The 17672-nt window shown below is 42.5% G+C and overlaps 1 protein-coding gene across 4 annotated transcripts in view; it reads right to left on the bottom strand.

The window, feature by feature from the left end:
• ADGRE3 (adhesion G protein-coupled receptor E3) overlaps positions 1 to 17672 on the bottom strand; it is a 55533-nt gene that overhangs the window by 12938 nt on the left and 24923 nt on the right. For all 4 annotated transcript variants that reach the window (XM_061150073.1, XM_061150074.1, XM_061150076.1 and 1 more), the window contains 2 exons: positions 13715 to 13831; positions 1703 to 1881 (listed from right to left, as the gene is read on the bottom strand). In XM_061150073.1, coding sequence (XP_061006056.1) covers positions 1703 to 1881; positions 13715 to 13831 — 296 coding nt within the window. The remainder of the gene's footprint in view (positions 1 to 1702; positions 1882 to 13714; positions 13832 to 17672) is intronic.

Below are 17672 nucleotides of genomic sequence, written 5' to 3'. Positions count from 1 at the left end.
TCATCTATGCTGTGAAACAATGGCAGGATTTCTTTCAACTCTTACTTTCTAAACAGAGTTGGCTATGTCTGGCTATTAACCCTCCTGCCTTTAAGAGTTTGGGCAGAGAATGCGAGAAGGCAATGGATTATATAAAAATTTTCCTTCTAATTGAATTATGTAGTCTTAGTAATTAATTCCACATGTCTCTGCAAGAATAAATACTATGTCTCATCACAGATGTAGGAGGTACCTGCAACTAAAATAATTCCATGTACTAGAATGACATTGCCCGAGAGAAATATCATGTAAATCACTTACATATTAATAATTTGAAATTTTCTACTACCACATTAAAAAAGGAAAAGGAACAGATCAAACCAATTTTAGGAACCTATTTTATTTAGCCCACTGTTTTTAAAATAGGGCTTCCCAGGTGTCACTAGTGGTAAAGAACCTGCCTGCCGATGCAGGAGACAAAAGAGACGCAGGTTCGATCCATGGGTTGTGAAGATCCCCTGAAGGAGGGCATGGCAACCCACTCCAGAATTCTTGACTGGAGAATCCCATTGACAGAGGAGCCTGGCGGGCTATAGTTCATAGTGCACAAACAGTCAGACATGACTGAAGTGACTTAGCATGCATGTATGCATATTCAAAATAATATCATTTAATGTGTCAGAACTAAAGAGCGTCTTGATGAAAGTGAAAGAGGAGAGTGAAAAAGTTGGCTTAGAGCTCAACATTCAGAAAACTAAGATCATGGCATCTGGTCCCATCACTTCATGGCAAATAGATGGGGAAACAGTGGAAACAGTGGCTGACTTAATTTTTCTGGGCTCCAAAATCACTGCAGATGGTGATTGCAGCCATGAAATTAAAAGATGCTTACTCCTTGGAAGGAAAGTTATGACCAACCTAGACAGCATATTAAAAAGCAGAGACATTACTTTGTCAACAAAGGTCCGTCTAGTCAAGTCTATGGTTTTTCCAGTGGTCATGTATGGATGTGAGAGTTGGACTGTGAAGAAAGCTGAGCACCAAAGAATTGATGCTTTTGAACTGTGGTGTTGGAGAAGACTCCTGAGAGTCCCTTGGACTGCGAGGGGATCCAACCAGTCCATCCTAAAGGAAATCAGTCCTGGGTGTTCATTGGAAGGACTGATGCTGAAGCTGAAACTCCAATACTTTGGCCATCTGATGTGAAGAGCTGACTCATTGGGAAAGACCCTGATGCTGGGAAAGATTGAGGGCAGGAGGAGAAGGGGACGACAGAGGATGAGATGGCTGGATGGCATCACCGACTCAATGGACATGAATTTGGGCGGACTCTAGGAGTTGGTGATGGACAGGGAGGCCTGGCGTGCTGCGGTTCATGGGGTCGCAAAGAGTTGGACATGACTGAGCGACTGAACCGAACTGAACTGAATGTGTCAATATAAATCAATATATGTAATCACTATAGAATTATTGAGAAGCTTAACACATTGTTTTTCTTACAAAATCTTCAAAGTCTGGAAATACTAATTCTAAATCTGGAAATGTTAACCCTTCAAAAATCTCAATTCAGACTCACATGCTTCAAATGCTCAATAACTCTAGTTCGCTCCTGGTTAGGACACTGGACAGTGCAGGTCCAGAACCACTGACAGGGAGTATATGCAAATTATTTGGTCTAACATCCATGAAACCCAAGCAAGCACAAATTGCAGCTTTGACCCACCTTCTTGTGCTGAAAACTTAGAATCACAGGCTGGGAGAGAGATGTGTTCTTTTCAGGTCCAATAGCAGCACTTACTACCTGAGAGTTCAGGTAAACTTCCTCATTCATTTCTTCAAAAGAAGTTGCATTTATGATCTTTCCAAGGGAAGAGTATGAAATAAAGGCAACTGCACTAGAACCTGAGGAAACAGAACAATGGAGATTGGGATTGACATATATATATACTCACGGTGCAGGCTCAGTCGCTCATTTGTGTTTGACTCTGTGTGACCCCATGGACTGTAGCCCACCAGGCTCCTCTGTCCATGGGATTTCCCAGGCAAGGATACTGGAGTGGGTTGCCCTTTCCTTCTCCAGGGGATCTTCCTGACCCAGGGATTGAACCTGTGTCTCGTGCATGATAGGTGGATTCTTTACCACTGAGCCACCAGGGAAGCCCTTAGTCATATTAATACATATATATTTAGTTTGTTGAATTCAATTAATGTGATGTTGAGCATCACATTATATGCTATGCTGAAGAGGAAAAAAGTTAAAATTTTACATAACTTCCTCCTCCTTCTGCTTCTGTAACTCAGCTTGCCCCTTGCAAAGTCTAGGTCGTGCAGGTCACATAGTCTCAGAAAGTGGGGACTGGCAATACTAGGAACTAGAGTTTATCTCACTCACCCTTGTCCTGCTCTTTGCAATCGCCCAGCCCCTGCAAACCTGCTTAATCATGCCTGTCCAGGTCAGGCATACCCCTGCCCATCGTGACCACTGTTCCTGAGCACACGAAATCCCTTGGTTTAAATCAGCCTATTAGCAGCTAGTGTTGCCCACTACAGTCTGTCTATAAAAACTCTGTAGCCCCTTTGTTCGGGGCTCAGAGCTTGGAGGGTTAACTCCTCTGGACCCGCTGGCGTAATAAGCCTGAGCGCTCCAACTCTCTGAGTGTGGCTCTTGGTTTCTCGAGTCCTGGTTTCTGCAGCAGTCCACAGTTTATCTCTTGTAAACATAAATGATGCAATTTTGATGAGAAAAGGACAAAAAAGAAAGTGAAATTTTAATAAAAATACACACCTAGAGATAACTGCTGTTTAAGTTCTGGATTTTTTTTTTCTAGGTATATATATATATATGTCTGTATCCAGATACATCTCGTGTCCAAGATTTGTTAATGGACAAAAGATAACATTGCAAGGAAGAGCCAATTCTGACTCCAGGTTGGATCTGTTACTTTAATCTTTGCTTCCTGTTGCTTTTGTTCCCTGCTTGTACATAATGGCCTGCCTCAGGGAATCCTGTCCTACTGCCTGAATATTAAACTAACATCTCTTTGTTCAAGACCCTGTCCACCTGCAGATGGCTACAGGAAGGAAGAAATTAACTCATCCTCCAGGAGATATCTGCAAGATTAATGGACTTTTTAGGGCTTCCCTGATGGCTCAGTGGTAAAAGACTCTGCCTGCAATGCAGGAGAGGTTGCTTCGATCCCTGGGTTGGGAAGATTCCCTGAAAGAGGAAATGGCAACCCACTCCGGTATTCTTGCCTGGGAAATCCCATGGACAGAGGAGCCTAGACTGAGCACACACACACACGCAGTGGGCTTTTTACTTTGCTTCCTTAGACCCCGCCCCACATCTCTTTTCTATAAAAGAGCCTGGCATCTAGACCCCGATAAGATAGTTATTTTGAGACATTAGTGTACCATTTTCTCAATAAACCAGCTTTCAGATAAAGTCATTTTCCTTGCCCCAACACCTCATCTCTCAAATTTATTGGCTGGTTGTGTGGTAAGCAGAGCGAGCCTGGACTCAGTAACAATGTGACTGAGTTTCCTTCTATGGAGAGCTGAGTATCAAGGATTATCTGATTCTAAGGGGCATTGTGATTCACCTTTTATGGACTTTGTATTGCCAAGCAATTTCACAACTCTGTAGGCGTGGAAGATAACAGGTAGAAACTTGATAGTAGTGGAAATGGTTCTTTCCCTAGACAAAGATGCATTTTGTCTGGTAGATATGTAGTTTTCTGTTATAGAAAATATAATTCTGAACATTGCATTGTAGTATTGCCCTATAGAATATTAACCAGCTTTTGCATCAGTTAGCATATCATTTCAGAATTTGTGACTGATTTATATAGGAATATGTTTGTGTACATATGTATCTGCTCTTTGAATTGCCTCTGAGCATGTCTTAACATTTCATAGATTCCCTCATCAATTAATGAGCTGATGTAATCTTTTTCATGACTTTGAAAAAGTCTTTATTGAATTTGTTACAATATTGCTTCTGTTTTTTATGTTTTGGCCATCCCAGGGCAAGTGGGATCTCAGCTCCCAGACCAAGGATCGAATCTGCACCCCCTGCATTGGAAGGCGAAGTCTTAACTGCTGGCGCACCAGGGATGTCCCATGAGTTCATATGATCTTTGATGTACCTTCATTTATATTTGAGAATGCTATTTACCTTTTCATTATTTATCTCTTTGAAAAAGGTATATAGGTGTATACACATACACACACAAAAACACAAACATATATACACGCACATAGGCACACTTACTCACATATATGAGGGTCAAAATAAAAGATTTTCAGTGTCTCTTCTCATATTCTGAGGCATACTTTGTATTTCTGGCCCTGAATCCTCTGTTGTATTGAATAGGGTAAAACTGGAGGGACAAGAGAAACTGGAAAAACTAAGAGAGGCTAAGGTGATTTACATAAGAAAGGACACGAATCTACCTTTAGGAGCAAAAGATATAAAAGTTGGGTTGTCAATGGCTGATTCCTGTTGATATTTGGTAGAAACCAATGCGATACTGTAAAGCAATTATACTTCAGTTAAAAAAAAAAGTTGTGTCGTTGTTGTTTTTTAGCTGCTAAGTGTGGTCTGACTCTTTGCGACCCCATGGACTGCAGCACTCCAAGCTCCTCTGTCCTCCACTGTCTCCACTATCTGGAGGAGGAAATGGCAATCCACTCCAGTATTCTTGTCCCATGAACTCCATGAACTGTATAAAAGTTGGGAGGAGGAGGCAGAGAAGAGGCAGGTGAAATTTTGAAGGAGGAAGAGAGGAAAGAGACTGGGTCAGCCATAAAGAGGAAAAGGAAAGTAAAGTTAACCCTCTATATCTGCAGGTTCTGTATCCACAGATTCTATAAACCATGAATTGAAAATATTTTTAAAAATCCCCGGGACTTCCTTGGTGGTTCAGTAGCTAAGACTCTGTGCTCCCAAGGCAGGGGGCCCAGGTTCAATCCCTGGTCAGGGAACTAGATCCCACATGCCACAACTAAGACCCGGTGCAGCCAAATAAATAAACAAATATTAAAAAATTCAAGAAAGTCTCAGAAAGCAAAACTTGAATTTGCTTTGCATCCGCAACTATTTTCTTAGCTTTTGCATTGTATTAAGTATTATAAATAATCTAGAGATGATTTAAAGTATAAGGGAGCATGTACATAAGGTTATATGCACATCTATTTCACATACTATTGATACACCATTTTATATATGGACTTGAGCGTTCGTGGATTTTCATGTCTGAAGGCTCCAGGAACCAATCCCTCTTGGAGACTAAAGGACAGCTATAAAAGGAAATTGGGTAAGTCTCGTGTGATATCATTCCACTTCCTCTGCTGTCTCTTGAAGACTTCAGTAATGACTAACTTGTTTTGCAAGACCTTTAGAACTGGTTTTGTGTTTCTTTTGCATGGAACAAAAGGTTGAGGCTGGACCCAAGGAAATCCATTTGTAGTTGGTACAAGTATTTCTATCTCTTTAGATATAAATCTAATTATTTCTTTTCCATATGTATTATATATATATAATAAAGTTATAGGAGGAGAAGGAGACGACAGAGGATGAGATGGTTGGATGGCATCACTGACTCAATGGACATGAATTTGAGCAAACTCTGGGAGTTAGTGATGGACGGGGAACTCTGGCGTGCTGTGCAGTCCACGGGGTTTCAGAGTTGGACACGACTGAGCGACTGAACTGAACTGGTATATATTATATAGTATAAACCAGATATAGATAACATATATGGAAATCATTACCTATGTGCTCACTCGCTCTGTTGTGTCCGACTCTTTGCGGCACTATGGACTGTAACCTGCCAGGCTGCTCTGTCCATGGGATTTCCCAGGCAAGAATACTGGAGTGAGTTCCCAGTTCCTCCTCCAGGGGCTCTTCCCAACCCGGGGATTGAACCTGCATCTCTTGCACTGCAGGCAGATTCTTCACCTGCTGAGCCATCGGGGAAGCCCTCTATATATCTATCTACCTATCCACCTTTTTTTTTTTTTTTTTTTTTAGTGCCTACTGTGTCCAGACATTATTCTGGGAATACAGTGGGGGACAAAATAGCCTGAATTTCTCCTCTTATGGATCTTACTTTCTGGTGCAGAAAACAAACATAAACAAGCAAATAAAGCTGTTAGATAATCATCGACTGAAGCCCCCCACCTTGGCCAGGCATGATGATAACCACTTGGGTGAGTTGTCTCACAACAGGAGGTCCCAATGAGGAACTTGGTACTGCCACCCGAAAACTAACCAGGAGAATTTGGGAGGGGCCAAAAGAGGGAGGAGACAACCGTCCTCCCAGAATCCTTTGCACTGGAATCCGTCTTGGCTGAGAGTTGCTTGGGCCACCAGGAAGGACCCTGACTCAGACTATGGGCCAAGGATGATGACGGACCAGAGACAACCTAAAACTAATCGCATTAGCATAAAACCTGAGATTGAGCCATGTGGCAAAGCAGTTTTCCTGCTGCTGTCCGCCTGGGGACCACTTTCCAAGAGTCTCTTGCTGTCCAAGCACAGGTCTCCTTGGACAATTCATTTCCAAGTGTTGGGAGCCCACTCAACAAAGGTATATATCAGAGACACCTTGCTCTGATATAGGATTGGTGCTCAATTCTATGGAGAAAATTAACTGAAGTAGGGGACAGTGGGGCTTCCCAGGTGGCCCTAATGGTAAAGAAGCTGCCTGCCAGTGAAGGAGACGAGGGTTTGATCCCTGGGTCAGGAAGATCCCCTGGAGGAGGACATGGCAATCCACTCCATTATTCTTACCTGGAAAATCCCATGGACAGAGGAGCCTGGTGGGCTACAGTCTATGGGGTTGCAAAGAGACAGGACTGAAGCGACTTTAGCACTCATGCCAGGGGACAGCGAGAGGTGGAGGATGCTATTTTAGAGTTTTCAGACAGCAGCGTGGAAGGAAGGAGGATATCTGAGGGGAGAGTGCTCTAGGAGGAGAAAATAGCAGAGGAAAAACCCCCAGAGGCATGACTGTGCCCACCTGCTCAGGAATCAGCAAGGAGGCCAGTATGGTTGAAGCAGAGTGAGTGAGGGGGACAGTGGGAGGAAGTGAGGGCATGGTGGGTGTTGATCTTGTAGGGCCTTGGGGAGAATTTTGCTTTTATTTTAAGCCAGTGGGAGAACTTTTGGAGGAGAAGGAAATGGCAACCCACTCCAGTACTCCTGCCTGGAGAATCCCATGGAGGGAGGAGCCTGGTAGGCTACAGCCCATGGGGTCGCAAAGAGTTGGACACGACCGAGCGACTTCACTCACTCACTCACTTAAGCAATGGAATGGCATAATCTAACAAGTTTGATAGGCTAAAAATATATAGGCACATGATATGTTTATATTGTACATTTATAATTTTATTACATACTAAGGCATGCACGTGACTTACAGTAAGCCCCTACATATAAACGAATTCTGTTCTGAGAGCATATTTGCAAGTCCGATTTGTTCCTAAGTCCAACAAGATTAGCCTAGGTACCCAACTAACACGATCAGCTGCATCATACTGCAATAAGTTTCTAATACTTTTCACATGAGTAAAACATAAAAAACAAACACAGAAAATAAAGGAAACATTTTAAATCTTACAGTATGGTACCTCGAAAAGTAGCGTAGCACAGTACAATAGGTGACACGCAGCGGCTGGCATCGAGGGAACAGGCAACAAGAGTTATTGACTGGAGGAGGGAGAGGAAGGGAGATGATGCAGCTGAAGGAGCGTCAGCAGTAGGAGTCGGAGGGCAAGCTGCAGTTTCACTTGTGCCTGATGTTGATGGAATGCAGGTTCCCACCTTGCAGATTTATATGTAGTGGACATATTGTATATCAATAGTGTAATGGGCTGAGTTATGCTCCTTTCCAAAATTCATATGTTGAAGTCTTAATGGTACTTCCCAATGTGACCATTCGAAGATAGGGCTTTCAAAGAGGTGAAGTTTAAACGAGACTGTTAGGGTAGGCCTTATCCAGTCTGCCTGGTGTCCTTATAAGGGGAAATTTGGACACATGAAGAGAGACTAGGGACATACGCACACAGAGGAAAGGCCGTATGAGGACAGTGTGAAGATGGCCATGTTCAAGCCAAGGACAGAGGCCTCCAGAGAAACCAGTCTTGCCAGCATCTTCATCTTGTATCTCCAGCCTCTACAACTGTGGGAAAATAAATTTCTCTTGTTTAAGTCACCAGTCTGATATTTCATGACAGCCTAGCATATAACATGGGCTTCTCTGGTGGCTTAGCTGGTAAAGAATCCACCTGCAATGTAGGAGACCTAGGTTTGATCCCTGGGTTGGGAAGATCCCCTGGAGGAGGGCATGGCAACCTACTCCAGTATTCTTGCCTGGAGAATTCCCATGGACAGAAGAGTCTGGAGGGCTACAGCCCATGGGGGTGCAGAGTCAGACACAACTGAGCAATTAAGCACACAGCACAGCATATAATGTATATACACACACAAGATATATAATGTATATACACACATATACTATATACCAATCATATGTATGTATATGTATATGCACATATGCGATAAGATGTTAACAAACTTGTCAATATTCCCATGTCAGTAAGAATTCACTATTGGAGCTGCTAAGTACCCAGGACAAACAGGTCATATATAATGAGTGGTTGAGGACCTAGAGACAAGAATCATGTTTCTGGATTCAAACTCCATCTTTGCCACATACTAGCTGTGAGGTTCCCAGGTGGCTCAGAGGCAAAGAATTCACCTGCCAATGCAGGAGACGTGGGTTCGATCCCTGGTCCAGGAAGATCTTCTGGAGGAGGAGATGACAACCCACTCCAGTATACATGCCTGGGAAATCCCAAGGACAGAGGAGCCTGGCGGGCTACAGTCCATGGGGGTCACAAAGAGCGCAACTTAGCGACTGAACAGTGATAAGAAACAAGTTGTGTGGTTCATCCTACTGGAAGAAATCCCTGAGCAGGTGTCTCTAACCAGGTTTTTCTGGCTTCTCTCGAGGGATGAGAAGTAAGAGAGTCACTTCTGCTTCTGAGTTGATGGCAGTTTCTGTTCATCAGAAAGAAACAGCGGTGGGTGGTTGGAAGGCATCAGCAGGTGATCAGGCTACCTGATCTGATGCTTGGAAATTGCTTATTTTTGAGCTGAAATATTCTGGTGTAAGAGCAAATCACAAGTAGAAAAGAAAAGAATGGCTATTGAGGTTTCCAAGGTTGACCTCTGTGGCAAGGGTTTGTTCTCTGAGATAGTTTATAGGGAGACGAATCATGTGATTGTACATCTTGGGTTACCTGTGATAGTCCCAGTTTATACCTAGTGTCATGGTGTAACTTAATAGGATCCCTTCTGGTATTAAAATTATCCACCTTTTGGAGATATATTACAAGGTTGCTTTAGACTGGAGGTTCTCAGCTGTAGGCTATCCTGTCCTCTCACCTCAGCTGACACTGGGTGGCGTCTGGAGGAATTTTTGGTGGGCACAACTGGGGAACTGCTATAGGCATCTAGTGGATAAAGGCCAGGGATGTTGTTCAACATCCTACAGGGCACAGGATGACTCCCTACAATGAAGAATGATCCAGTCCATGACAGAACCTGAGGGACAGAAAAATGTCCCTTTGTGAGTTCGTCATGAACCCATCAATGCGTTCTTTTCTCTCTTTAGGAATGTTCAGTCCTCAACCTAGATGTGGATTTAATTCGGTGAACATTTCTGTTCTCCGATTCTCTGATGGTGAAGGACTGCACAGAGAAAGAATTCCTGGTTTTTACCCTGAAGGTATGGTGGTGGTGGGGGGTGGGGGGGAGGGGACATGTTGAGGAACAGATGTTAACACATTAGATGCCGGGATAAAGTAGGTTCAAAGTGCTGCAGCAGCACAGGAGAGGGAAAGCCTGACTCTAGTGCTGTGATGGAAATAGGCAGTCCCGGGAGGCTTCATGGAGGAGGAAAAAGTTGAGCTGTGTCTAAAGAATAAAAGTCCACCCTGTGGAATGTTGGTTAACATTACTGGCAGAGGGACAGCCAGTGCAATGCTCTGAGATGAGACCACAAGGGTCATTAGGGAAAGATAAATAGCCTGCTGCTGGGCATGCCTATGGTTCTTCCCTGGTGGCTGAGTGGTAAAGAATCTGCCTGCCAATGCAGGAGATGCAGATTTTAACCCTGGCCCAGGAAGAATCCCTGGAGGAGGAAATGGCAACCCACTCCAGTATTCTTGCCTAGGAAATTCCATGGACAGAGGAGACTTGTGGGCTACAGTCTATGGGGTCACACCACTGAGCATGCGCGAATGCACGCCAGGTGCTCCCCCAGGCACATGCATTCACATTATGAGGTCTGCAGTTCATGTAAACAATTCAGCCTAGACAGTTGTTATGCACTGAGTTCTGTTCTCCTCAAATTCGTATGTTCAATTATGGTTTTCTCAGTGTCTATGTCCAGTCGTGGAATTGCTGGGCCAGTTGACACTTCTATGTTTAGTTTTTTTAAGGAACCTCCGTCCTGTTCTCCAGAGTGTCTGTACCAATTTACATTACCACCAATAGTGTAAGAGGGTTCCCTTTTCTCCACACCCTCTCCAGCATCTGTTGTTTGTAAATTTTTTTTGATTATGGTCATTCTGGCCCGTGTGAGGTGATATATCTCTTTGTAGATGAAACTAGAGTCTGTCATACAGAGTGACGTACGTCAGAAAGAGAAAAACAAATATTGCATATTAAAGCATATATATGAAGTCTAGAAAAATGGAGCAGATGAACCATTTTGCAGGGCAGGAATAGAGGCACAGACACAGAGAATAGACTTGTGAACACATGAAGGAGAGGAGCGACAAGCTGAAAGAATAGCATTGAAACGTACACATCACCACGTGGATAACTAGTGTGAAGCTGCCGTGTAGCACAGGAAGCTCAGCTCAGGGCTCTGTGATGACCGAGACGGGCGGGATGAGGGGTGGTGGGAGGGAGGCTCCGGAGGGAGGGGATATATGTCTGCAGCTGGTTCATGAGGTACACAACCTTGTAAAACAATTATATTCTGATAAAAAAAAATTGTTGACATCCTAACCCCTAGAACCTCAGAGTGTGACCAAGGAACAAACTGGATGGCAGATATGTTTGGTTTGACCTGCACCATGAAGCTTTCAGGCTCCCTCTCCACACCGTGAGTAATGGGGGTGCCTGGTGAGCGCGCAAGCGTGAAATCACATGGATGGAATTTGGCTCCCAGCCTTCTCCTGGCCCATCCTCCAATGAAGGCAGATTCACGTTCTTATCTTCTTGGGGGAGGAGAGGAAGTGAGAAGCTAATTGCCACATGAGACTTTCTCAGTTCAGCATGTGCTTCGTTGTCTAAGTTTTATCATCTTTACTTTGGAACTTTGGGCGATATCACAGACCAGCTGTCTGTACAGGCCCCACATTCATGTAATTGGATTTTAAGACTGTCATTTATTGTGCTACAGCAATTGTAACATATGGCAGATATAACAGAAGTCTTCCTGCCAAATTAAAAAAATATTGGAGGTGTTCATGCAGACAACCCAAATTTTAGTTTCTCTTGAAAAATCAGACAGTCTGGCAATGCTGGGACAGTTAATAGTAACAATTTCTTTCTTTCTACACAGGCTGTAGCAGATGCTATAGGCACCCTGGCTTTATCCCTTTGGCACTTCTGTTTTTTTTTTTTTAACATGCTGATGGATTCTACTGCAAGCAGCTGCGACTCTCTGTCTGGGAGCTTTCCCTGGAGTGAACATGTTTGATCTGTACGCAGAGCAGGCTGGAAGAGCCTAGAAATTCACTTCTGCCTGCAACCCCCAGAAGGGCTCTTAACCAGTGATGGATCAGAGCCGGTGGATAAAGAGCTCAGCTCAGCTCCCTCTCCCTAACTGTTATTATTATTTTAGTTTTGGAATACAGGATCTTCATTGCAGCATGTGAGATCTAGTTCCCTGACTAGGTATTGAAGCCAGGTCACCTGCATTAGGAGTGCAGAGTCTTAGCCACTGGGCCACACGGGAAGTCCCTTTTATTATTAAAAAAAATTTTTTTTGACCATGTCGAGTGGCATGTGGGATCTTAGTTTCCTGACCAGGATCTGAACCCCTGCCCCCTGCATTAGAAGTGCAGAATCTTAACCACTGGACCACCAGGGAAGTCCTCTAGCTGCCTCTTTTTGAAAGGGGAAACTCAGTGGGATTGAACCCAAGTCACCACCAGTGGTAACCTGCTCACTAACGTAATAATCCCTGTATGGGCTGCCCTTTCTTCCTTGTCTTACAGCCTGTTTTCCCTGTTGGGATGATTAATTTTATGTGTCAACTTGGATAGGCCTTAAGACCCAGATATTTGGCCAAAGACCAGTCTGGATATTGCTGTGAGGGTATTTTTATATGAAATTAACATTTAAATCAATAGATTTTTGAATAAAGCAGATTACAGTTCCTATTGTTGGTGGGCCTCATCTAATCAGTGGAAGGCATTAAGAAAAAGACGGACCTCCCCCTGAGGAAGAGACTGCTTTTGGACTCAGGCAGCAACAACTTTTCCCTGGGTCTTTCAGCTTGTTGGCTAGATTTTAGATTTGCTGCCCTCCACAATCACGTGAACTAAATTCTTCTTCAATCCCTCTCTGTCCCTGCCCATCTTTCTCTCTATCTCTGTTTCTCTTTCTCTACATATACATATCCTATTGGTTCTGTTTCTCTGAAGAATCCTGATTAATACACTTACTGATTCTTTCTGGGATCACCTCCCATATAAAATCATCACACTTGTTCCCCTTACACTTGTCCAAGCACTGCTTCTAAGGGAACCCAAACTAAGAATCAGATAGAACAGCCCCTAAATTACAAAGAAGTCTCTCTTTCATGCTGAAGAACAAAAACCCTCCATTTTAGGTAGGAAGATGTCTTTTTTGTAATTACAAAAAATTTTTTTAAAGGAAAGACTCAAATGGCACAGTCTTAGTGAAATGGAGCAGAACCCTATAGTCCTTGATCCCCAAGTCCTCAGCCCACCTTTTGTCTGTGGAAAAACTTGAGCCAAAAATTAGTTTAATCAGAGAAGTGAGAACATAAAGAAACAAAGGAGAATAGTCAAAGGAGATCAAATGATAATAGTTCAGTCAGTAAGCAAAGTCAAGGACTTTAGTTCCTTCTCAAGGGCTATAGGTAATATTCTGAGCCATATCCTTTGAGCTGTCTTATAGAGATCCCCACCAGATGGAGAAATTAGCTACACGATGACCAGACTGTAGCCATGACATAAGCTGTCGCAGTTCCAAGAATTGGCCTCAAGTCAATCAGAACAAATCAACCCTGGAACCAAGACTAACTGCTTAGGACTGACCACCAGTGACCAATTTCAAGATGACCATCTGAGCTACTGTGCTGCTTCTGCACGTAGCCCTGTCTCTCTGTCTATAAAAGCTCTAGCATCCTGGTTTTTGGGGTGGGGGCTGTTGGCCTTTGGACAGGTTTGGATGCTGTGACCCTCCTCCCCGGTCACTAGCATCCAAAGTAAAGCAAACTTTCCTTTCCACTGACCTAGCCTCTTTAATGACTTTTGAGCAGCTCGGAGCCGGACCTGGGCTCAGTAACATCAGGGTAACAGACCCAGTAGAGAGAAGCCCACTGGGGACATTTTCCTCACTATCACACAGCGATGTTGCCCTGCATGTCTTAGGGATTCTGAATGCAGCCACCCCGCATACCTTTTATGTCTCCCTGGATGACATCTTTGCATTGGATTTCCATGGAGTTCACTTGGGCGTTCAAGCTGAAGATGACTTCCTTGGAGCAGTTGTCTGTGACAACTCGAGTTTCAACAGCTGGTAAGAAAAACAAAGGGAAAACTTACTTTTAAAAATGTGCATAGTTACACTAATAGCTTAATTTTACTGAGTGTCTAGAATGTGCTAGGCACTGGGCTAAGAGCCTTACATTGATACATTGCCATCTTATAGCAGCCTCATGTAACACAAAGAAGAACCTTTCAGAAGAGCAAACTGAAATTCAGAATTTAAGTAGGACTCTAACTCCTGTATACTTGCTGAGAAAATCTCATGACAGAGAAGCCTGGCAGGCTCCGTGGGGGGGAAAGAGTAAGAACTGACTGAGTCATATGTTCTTTTTTAAAAGATTTCTTTTTTACTGTGGACCATTTCTAAAGTCTTTATTGAACTTGTTACAATATTGATTCTGTTTTTTATGTTTTTGTTTTCTGGCTGAGAGGCATGTGGTATCTTAGTTTCCTGACCAGGGATTGAACTCACACCGCCTGCATTGGAAGGTGAAGTCTTAACCACTGGACTGCCAGAAAAGTCCCTTGAAACCATATTCTTAACTAACATTCTTTAGCATATTGTCTTTGAAGCAACTATTCTGTTTCTAGGAATATATTCTTGGAAAACAATAATGACTAAGAGGGCAGAATTAGCTATGAGAAAGTCCATGGCAGTAAAGATGATAAAGGTGAAAATGAGAAATGACCTAAAGTTTAAGAAGGAATTGGTTAAATAACTTATGGCTTATCTCTATAATGGGGAACCATGCTCCCAATAAAAATGAAGTCACAGAATAACAAACAATAAGATCATGAAAATATTTATCTTAAAAATCAGAAGGTAGTTGGAAATTATTGAAGCTAGGTGAGGGGTGCAATAGTCTTATTATGTCTCCTTTTGAGTGTGTTAAAAAAGTTAAAGAAGCAATTATAAAGAGCGGAAAGTTATGGCAATTACCAGCCTTGGTTCTAAGTGCATTGAATGCAGCATTACTATCTCATTTCATAGGTGAGGTGAGAAAGCTCACTGAGGTAAGGGTACTTTATATCATTGATTAAACAATGAGGGGGACTTCCCTAATAGTCCAGTGGTTAAGACTGTGCCCTTTCAATGCAGGGGCTTCAAGTTTGATCCCTGGTCAGGGAACTAACATCACACATGACTCATGGCTTGGCCAAAAAATAAAACAAAACCAAAAACTCAATTAGGAACTGGCCAAATCAGAAAATATAAGAATTACTTGTAATGTGGTTTAATTTTAAATAAAAGTGTCCAGATTCTGGTTTCCTGAGAAGTGTAGGCACTGGATTTTGTTTTATTAAAAACTATAAAGAATGATTATTTTTATGAAGTATTTTATCATGAAAGTTGGTAAAACAAAATGATTAGTTAGGCATACACAAATACATTAGCATCTCTGAGCTGAATATTAATAAAAAGCATAGTAAACAGCATTTTTGGAGGCCAATATAGTGATATGTATCAAAAGTTCGTAGAATGCTTTCTTCCTTTTGATCTAACAATTCCTCTTTTATGAATTTATCCTAAGAAAACATTTAACGAATAGATACAGATAAAACTTTTATGGTCTTTGTCAAAGGGTTGTTTTGTAACAACCCACATTTCTCAGAATAGAGAAATAAATTATAGAGTAAATAAATTATATGTACAATGCAACTATATAAACTATTGAAGACAATAACATAGGTAATGATATATAGGATGTGCATGGAAAGATGTTAGCCATGTAATGAGTGAGAAAGCAAGTTTGGCAAGCATATGTAAGTGTAACATACACAACAAATATGTGTCTCTTCATCAGACATGTACCTACATGGGTACTGGATTGGAGCACTGAATTGTGGGCAGATTCAGCTGGTCTCAGTTTAGTTTTGTGTATGTGTTTTTTCCTAATTAAAAATTTAATACTTGGCTTTGCTATGGTATTTCATTTTTTATTTTCAAAAACAAAAATTATATATATTTAAGGTGTTCAGCGTGAAGATTTGACACATGTGTGCATGTGTGTGTGTGCTCAGGTGCTCAGCTGTGTCTGATACACATATATAGTTAAATGATTACTGCAGTCAAGCTAACTGACATATCTGCAGCACATGGATATATAATGAATATGTATGACAGGTATAATAAAAGTTTTTTTGGGGGGTGGCTATGCCACGTGGCTTGTGGGATCTTAGTTCCCCAACCAAGAATTGAACCCTGGCCCAAGGCAGTGAAAGTGTTGAGCATTAACGACTGGACAGCCAGGGGATTCCTTAATAAAAGTATTTCTATTTTAGAAAGAATTCAGCACATTTATTTCACTGTTGCCAGAGCTCTGCTAGCAAAAGTGACAGTCACTCAGTCATGTCCAACTTTTTGCGACCCCATGGCCTATAGTTCTCCAGGGTCCTCTGTCCATGGAATTCTCCAGGCAAGAATGCTGAAGTGGGTTGCCATTCCCTTCTCCATGGGTTCTTTCGATCTAGGAATTGAACCTGAGTCTCCGGCAGATTCTTTACTATCTGAGTCACCAGAGAGTTGAGCAGTAAATTGAAGCCATGAGTCCAAATGACCATGACCCGAACAGGTCTTTAAATAAAAGTTTGCTTTCAGTTCCTTAAAAAAATGTATTTCTATTTTAAAATTATGTAGTAAGATGTTCCTTCTGGGGTGGTTTAAGTCACATCACCGTGACATGTGCTGTTAGGTTCTGTGATCACTGAATCATTAAAAAAAAAAAAAAAAAACTACCTTTAAGCCAGAGTCCCAGACTCAGGATTAGAAACCACTGACAATTTTTGTTTATTCATGTATTTATTTGGGCTTTCCAGGTGGCACTAGTGGTAAAGAACCCACCTGCCATGATAGACGTGGATTTGATCCCTGGGTAGGGAAATTCCCCTGGAGGAGGGCATGGCAACCCACTCCAGTATTCTTGCCTGGAGAGTCCCATCGACAGAGGAGCCTGGAGAGCTACAGTTCATGGGGTGACAAAGTGTTGGACATGACTGAAGTGACTTAGCATGCAGGTATTTATTTAATTCTAAATATTATCACAACAAACTGTGGAAAATTCTCCAAGAGTTGGGAATACCAGACCACCTGACCTGCCTCCTGAGAAACTTGTATGCAGGTCAAGAAGCAATGGTTAGAACTGGACATGGAACAACTGACTGGTTCCAAATTGGAAAAGGAGTATGACAAGGCTGTATATTGTCACCCTGCTTATTTAACTTATATGCAGAGTACATCATGAGAAACGCAGGGCTGGAGGAAGCACAAGATGGAATCATGACTGCAATAGCAGTCATGAAATAGCAATAACCTCAGATATGCAGATGACACCACCCTTATGGCAGAAAGTGAAGAGGAACTAAAGAGCCTCTTGATGAAAGTGAAAGAGGAGAGTGAAAACACTGGCTTAAAACTCAGCATTCAAAAAACGAAGATCATGGCATTCAGTCCCATCAGTTCAGTTCAGTTCAGTTGCTCAATTGTGTCTGACTCTTTGCGACCCCATGGATTGCAGCATGCCAGTTCCATCCCTTCAAGGCAAATAGGTGGGGAAACAACAGAAACAGTGACAGACTTAATTTTCTTGGGCTCCAAAATCACTGCAGATGGTGACTGCACCCATGAAATTAGAAGACGCTTGCTCCTTGGAAGAAAAGCTATGACAAATCTAGACAGCATATTAAAAAGCAAAGACATTATTTTGCCAACAAAGGTCCATCTAGTCAAAGCTATGGCTTTTCCGGTAGTCATGTACAGATGTGAGTGTGGACCTTAAAGAAAATTGAACTGTGGTGTTGGAGAAGACTCTTGAGAGTCCCTTGGACTGCAAGGAGATCAAACCTATCAGTCCTAAAGGAAATCAATCCTG

Source organism: Dama dama, chromosome 9, assembly GCF_033118175.1.
Source record: "Dama dama isolate Ldn47 chromosome 9, ASM3311817v1, whole genome shotgun sequence".
In the NCBI taxonomy this organism is placed as follows: Eukaryota; Metazoa; Chordata; class Mammalia; order Artiodactyla; family Cervidae; genus Dama; species Dama dama.
Note: the sequence above shows the minus strand (reverse complement) of the source record. Positions and strands in the feature narration are given on the sequence as shown.